Consider the following 6,525-nt stretch of genomic DNA (forward strand, 5'->3'; position numbering starts at 1 on the left):
TACAGGTCTAATCTACCAGGTCCAGGGTTAGAGCTTTCTTACAGACATTGGAAGAGGATTCGACATGATACATCTCGAGGAAGATGGAGAAGGCCCACCGAGGAGCTCCTGGTCCTAGCCGATGAAGAAGCACCCACCATTTCCATGGATCTTGAAAAAGGGAAGATCTCGAATGGGGAGGGGCAATAGTGGATTTGGAATCCCCCACCGCATTTTTGATGCACCGAGAGAGTTCACACTATCTTCGTTATTTGTAGCTGCTCGTACGTGACGTTGTCCAAAATGCATGAGGCGAGGGTGGCTCAATAGAAACGGTTGATGCAGTTGTGCCCCCAGGGCTTGGCCCGTAGATGATTTGAGGGGTGTGATGGACACAATGTGGAAGGCGAACAAGCATCCAATCGTCCCACATCCCCCCCCCCCCCCCGGGGGGGGGGGAGGGAGAGGGGGGCTATCTAGACTTAGTACATGCAACCAATCACGCCCATAGTCGTGTCTACGAGACACGTGGGGGCTTAGATATGGTGACATCGAACCAGTGCATGCTTTGGCATGCTCGCATCTCATGACAAAGCAGTGATTAATTTATAAAATTATCGCGCCATAAAGGATCTGCACCTGTAGCAACGCATAGTTTTTTTTGTTGCGGAGATCCTTATGGGATATTGCATGGGGCTGCATGAGCTCCAAAATTTTCCTATCACTCTGGCTATGCTCGTGGTATGGCCGGAGTGAAAATTGGAGCCGACCGATGGCACGACATAGCCAGTTATGTATGTAGGCCATGTGCATATACATATGCATCTTTTTCAAACAAAATGTATGAACCCTAAAAATATGCTAGTATATTTTTTCCTTCTTATAAAATTCAAAAAAGTCCAGTTCTCCATGGTGCCAAAACTCGGTTAGACATGTTTCGTCAAAGTATCTCACACGACATCATCCCGCCCAACAAACCAAAGATCACACTAAAAAAATTTAACAAGGACAATGGGGATGTTAGCAGCAGGATTCAGCTCTGAATTTTTGCTTCTGCATTGTCCAGTGTGTGTTCGCGATGCCGATCAAAATCCAAGGTCCGGCACAACGACCACCTCCCCTGTCTCCACCTCGGCATCCGTGAGCGTGAGCGCCCTCTGCAGCTTCCTCCTGCAGAACACCTCCACCTCCGCCGCGTAGGTGGCCGCCACCGGCATGTGGTCCGACAGCGGCAGCTCCGACCTCCCGTAGCTCAGCAGCCTCACGCCCTTCCCGAACGACAGCACCCGGTCGCACCACGCCGGCGTCCTCCTGCCGCCCCTCAGGTCGTCGCCGATGTACTTCCCCGACCCGATCTCGTACTTGTACGTCGGCGCGAACTCCAGCACACCCTCGCTCCACCCGTCGAACGCTCGTCCCTTCCTCAGCTCCCGCTTCAGCTGCAGACAGGATAAACCACACTAGAATTCAGATGCAAATTCATCTACCAGATCAACATGAACAAGTGATAGTTTTGGCTAGAGGTTGAAGATGACTCGCAATACACACGTATGTAGTGGAAGAAGAACACACAGAGAACTTTTGTGGCATCGCACACACTTGTGCCTTTTCTCTCTATTCTCTTAACTGAACTCAGCTGGATACAAAATGTTTATAAAGGGAAACATGCAGACTCGGCTAAGCCAACGCCTGATCCGATTTCTACTCACCACTAGCTACATGCGCACGTTCAGCACACGGCTGAAGCTAACGTAACGGCCACGAGCTTGGCCATCGTGATCCAAACATGTAGACTCCACTAACTAATACTTGACTGATTCTAACAACGCGTGCATGCAACTACTTTGCTTATGGCTTGCAATCTGGCCGCTGCGCAACACAATCTCTATCGCTATGTGCTGCTCTCTCTTGCCAATCTGCCTCTATGCCACGATCACGTGTATGCAACTAGTTAGAACATAGCCAGCTACTAAAACAACATCATGCAATCTGAAATAAACATGAGACTAAGCCTATACAACAAGGTTAACTCCAACAATCACCCTCTTAACCTTGTTGTCCTTTATTTGGAAGCTTCCTGACGACCTTCAAAAGAGTGCCGGCTCGTCGTCGGCGTTCGCAGCGGCGAGATGCGCCTGCTCCTTCCTTGGTTCGGTGCAGTCCCTCGCGTAATGCCCATAGACTTGGCAGTTGTAGCAGCGAACCTTGCGGATGTCGAAGTTGCCCCTCTTCTTGCCAGCGCCGCTGCGGTCGCGGGCACGCCACTCCTCCTCCGTGAGGAGAAGGCGAGTCCCACCGTGCTGGCCACCCTCCTCTTCCTCCATGTCGAGCTCCTCCTCGACCGCCAAGAACCGGCCAGCCAGCTCCTCAACCGTCATGGTCTTGAGGTCGAGGAGCTGCTGAATGGAGTAGGCGAGCTGCTTGAACCGCTTCGGCACGACGCGCAGGAATTTCTGCACGGCCTTGAGCTCGGTGACGCCATCTCCGAGGACCTCCAGGTCATGCATGATGCCGGTGAGGCGCATGGCGAACTGCTCCACCTTCTCGCCGTCCTTGAAGCGGATGTTCTCGAACTCGGTGCGGCGAGTCTGCGCCCTTGCTTCACGGACGCGCTCGCACCCCAACCTCATGGTTTTGAGGGTGTCCCAAGCCTCCTTCGCGGTGCTCTTCACCGCCAGCGTGCGCAGCATCTCCGGCGGCACACCTCGGAGGATGACGCCTAGAGCCTCGCGGTCGGTGTAGTAGTCGCAGACGCCCGGCTCGATCGCAGTCCACCATCCGTTGGACTGCAGCTGCACCTGCGTCACAAGAACCCAGTCGGAGTAGTTCGTGCGGGTCAGCACGAGAGGCGGCGCCACCACGGAGCTGTGCCGGACGACGCGCTCGACGACGCGGACCTCGCCGCCGCTGCTGCCACCGCCGTCAGTGAGCTGCGCCCTTGGTGGAGTGCGCAGGTCCTCCGCCATCTTCTTCTCCAGCTCTGTTGCCTTGGCCTTCTCAGCTTCGTCCGCCATCAACACAGGAACCACGAGCGGAAATGGCTCTGATACCAAAAGATAGTTTTGGCTAGAGGTTGAAGATGACTCGCAATACACACGTATGTAGTGGAAGAAGAACACACAGAGAACTTTTGTGGCATCGCACACACTTGTGCCTTTTCTCTCTATTCTCTTAACTGAACTCAGCTGGATACAAAATGTTTATAAAGGGAAACATGCAGACTCGGCTAAGCCAACGCCTGATCCGATTTCTACTCACCACTAGCTACATGCGCACGTTCAGCACACGGCTGAAGCTAACGTAACGGCCACGAGCTTGGCCATCGTGATCCAAACATGTAGACTCCACTAACTAATACTTGACTGATTCTAACAACGCGTGCATGCAACTACTTTGCTTATGGCTTGCAATCTGGCCGCTGCGCAACACAATCTCTATCGCTATGTGCTGCTCTCTCTTGCCAATCTGCCTCTATGCCACGATCACGTGTATGCAACTAGTTAGAACATAGCCAGCTACTAAAACAACATCATGCAATCTGAAATAAACATGAGACTAAGCCTATACAACAAGGTTAACTCCAACAACAAGATCTGGCATTGATTCTCGATGTACCTGATCTTTCTCTGCTAACTGAGGCCAGTCCTTGGCCGCGACCAGGCCGTGCGCTCTGCCGTACGGCACGTCGATCCGGTAGTTCAGATCGCCCAGCCAGAATATCCTCCTGAAAACGAACACGTTTGTGAGATTTCGTGATGCATTGATCGATGCAATGCGTGCGTGATTACTCACTCGTGGTCGTAGATGTCTCGAGGCAGCTCGAGGCCGCCGGGCCCGGCGAAGCGCGTCCGGCGGTGGATCTCCTGCACGTCGGCGTTGCGCTTGACGAGGTCGCCGGGCCGCTCGCCGGCCGACAGGTGGCTGCACACGAAGCAGAACATGGTCTGGTAGACCGACATGCTCGCCGACACCGCGCCCTTGTTGCCGATGTACCCCATGGCGCCGACGCCGACGGTGGAGACCTTGAGGTTCTGCACGCACCGCCGCAGGCCGCGCCGCACCCAGATCGTCAGGAAGAGGCCCACCATCTGCTTGCTCACGATCCTTACGAACGGCGACCTGCCGGCGCTCTTCTTGCCCCGAAGCGCGTCGTCGAGGTCGGCGGCCATCGCCGGACCATCGTCCCGGGGCTCGTCGGCCACCCGCGAGTTCATGAACGACCTGTGGGCGCCGAATGATCTCGAGGACTTGAACGACGATGATGATGACATCGACGTCGACGCGGTGGACATCGCCAGCAGGTCCAGCGGCTGCTCCGGCCAGGCTAGCCCGATCCTATCCGTCTTGCTCATCGTCTTCAGTAGCGTCCTCTGCTGCGGCTGCTCGTCTTGGCCGGCATCTGGATCGTCCATGTGCATGGCCCCGAGCATTCTCGGGGTGGAGGCGATGAACTCCTCGGCCTGCACCGGGAAGCTGAAGAGCGTGTCGTCGTCTGTTTCCGTGTCCGTGCCGCCGGGGAACAGCTCGTCGGAGCCGTCGCGAGTCGGCGTGGCCGGGTGGCTGCGATACCTGTACTTGGGCCTGGAGGTCGTGGGCTGGGTCCGCGTGAGCGTGTCGCGGATGAGCTCCTCCCACGCCAGCGCCGGCCGGCCGTCCTCTGCACCGAACACGTTGCCGGCGTTCAGCGGCACCACCTCCTGGAACCCGAGCACGTACATGTCGGCCTGCTCGCCGCCGGCATCGGTTCCTAGCCACTGGGAGATGTCCAGGCCGTCCGGAGGGGGCTTGCCGGCCGCGTTGTACGTGCCGATGCAGATCCTGCAAGGAACCAACCAATCATCGATCAGCACACCATGGCAAAACAATGTGCCGTGATCGATCGAGCTGAAACTGAAGCAAGCAAGCATAGGTGTTTACCTGAGCTCTTTGGTGTTGATGTACTGCGCGCGCATGGTCTCCGAGTTCCGCCGCCGCAGCCTGTACGACACGGCGTCCACTTGGCTCTCGTCTGCAACAACAACAACAACACAGGGCGGTTCATCAGAAAAAATTACTCACTCTGAACATGTTTCTGCTTTGGTGTTAGGCAAGTGTTCGATCGACAGAAGCAACGCTTTGGTCAAACAGCATCAACGACCATGGACATGGAGTCTTTGCCCAAAAGGGGTGAACAGTCCAAGCCTGCACTTTTCCCCCCTTCCAGGATCGGATAAGAAGAACACACATGCACGCGACACGACATCATCGATTCATCGACGCGCAAGAGTGACGTCAATCCAGCAACATATAACGGAAAGCAGAAACTCACCGGCGATCGGCACGCCGCCATCTGCCTCGCCGCCGCCGTCGCACCCGCCGTTGTCTTCTGCACAACAGATCGGAATTTCTTCAGTAAGACAAGTTGTGGTCTCTGGTTTCCGAAACACAAATCCAACGGCTTGATGCCCGAGCCTACCTACCTTGCTCGTCGCCGCCGTCATCGTCATCCTCGTCGGCGTTGAACATGTAGTCCTTGCTCCGGAGGTTGAGCCACTTCTTCAGCACCACCTTGGGCCAGAACACCTGCGCCCATCCCCACACAACCCAAAATCAATCACACCAAACAAGCACCGAGAATCACATCACAGGGCCATCTTCCCTACCTGATCCCCTGGCTTCCTCTGGCTCTGCTCCACCATGTCGTCTCTCTCTTGGCCAATTCTAGGAGAAATCTGAATTCTTCTTCTTCCTTGCGCTCTTCAGTAGGCTGAGATGAGCTGCCTGCGAACTGACGAATCTGAATTCTGCTATGGTGTGGTGGTACGGGTTCCCTTGAGCTGCGATAATGATATATCTTAGACAGGACAAGAGCACATGGCGTCTGTTCGAGCGCTAACCAGCATAGGCGTCAGGTGGCGCCAATCCAGAGCCGTTTATATAATCAAATGGACGAGTGTCCATTACGCGGGCGACAAGGGATGTTCGATCTGGGCCACGCGTATGTTCTTTGTTTTTCGGCGACAAAACCGTGCAGTTACGCTGACGCCTGCTGCCTAATCAGCCTAATTATTAGCCTAACCACGTTGACATTTGTTCACATGAACATCACGGCTGGTCCAAATTTCAGTGTTGTCCGTAGCTTCTTTTCTTTTTGCAGGGAGTGTCATCCTTAGCTTAATCGCAAGGTAACCTCGACTGTTTCACCTCAGCCGCCCGGACATGATATGGCTATCGTATCCTATTCATGTGGCTGGCAGCATATAATAGAGCTGACTTATATGACGATTGGAATGGGCTTAACAATGATGAAGCGATGTCGAATTTTTAGACCGGCATGGGAGTCATCGACAGACACTCGGGTTTTTGTTGTTTACTATTTTTCTAGAGAAAATTTCTGTTGATTTTTCGGCCCGTGGTTTTCTTGTTTAGTACTGTATTTTCTTAGATATTATAATTGAGTTGTTATTTTTGTTTGTTTCCTATGCCCCGAGTATTTGATAGTACATCTTCTGCTAGAGGTTGGGACAAGACGCATCTTTGTAACTAGGTGGTTGACACCAACCACAA

At 54.1% G+C, this 6,525-nt stretch overlaps 1 protein-coding gene across 1 annotated transcript; it reads right to left on the bottom strand.

The window, feature by feature from the left end:
* Positions 1–867: 867 nt before the first annotated feature.
* Positions 868–5,881, bottom strand: LOC127341616 (type IV inositol polyphosphate 5-phosphatase 3). Its single transcript, XM_051367478.2, has 7 exons — positions 5,622–5,881; positions 5,439–5,541; positions 5,288–5,344; positions 4,897–4,987; positions 3,772–4,797; positions 3,595–3,703; positions 868–1,418 (listed from the first exon to the last, which is right to left on the bottom strand). The coding sequence occupies exons 1-7, from the start codon at positions 5,655–5,657 to the stop codon at positions 1,065–1,067; spliced, it is 1,776 nt and encodes a 591-aa protein (XP_051223438.1). The 5' UTR covers positions 5,658–5,881; the 3' UTR covers positions 868–1,064.
* Positions 5,882–6,525: the final 644 nt, after the last annotated feature.

Source organism: Lolium perenne, chromosome 3, assembly GCF_019359855.2.
Source record: "Lolium perenne isolate Kyuss_39 chromosome 3, Kyuss_2.0, whole genome shotgun sequence".
Classification (NCBI taxonomy): Eukaryota; Viridiplantae; Streptophyta; class Magnoliopsida; order Poales; family Poaceae; genus Lolium; species Lolium perenne.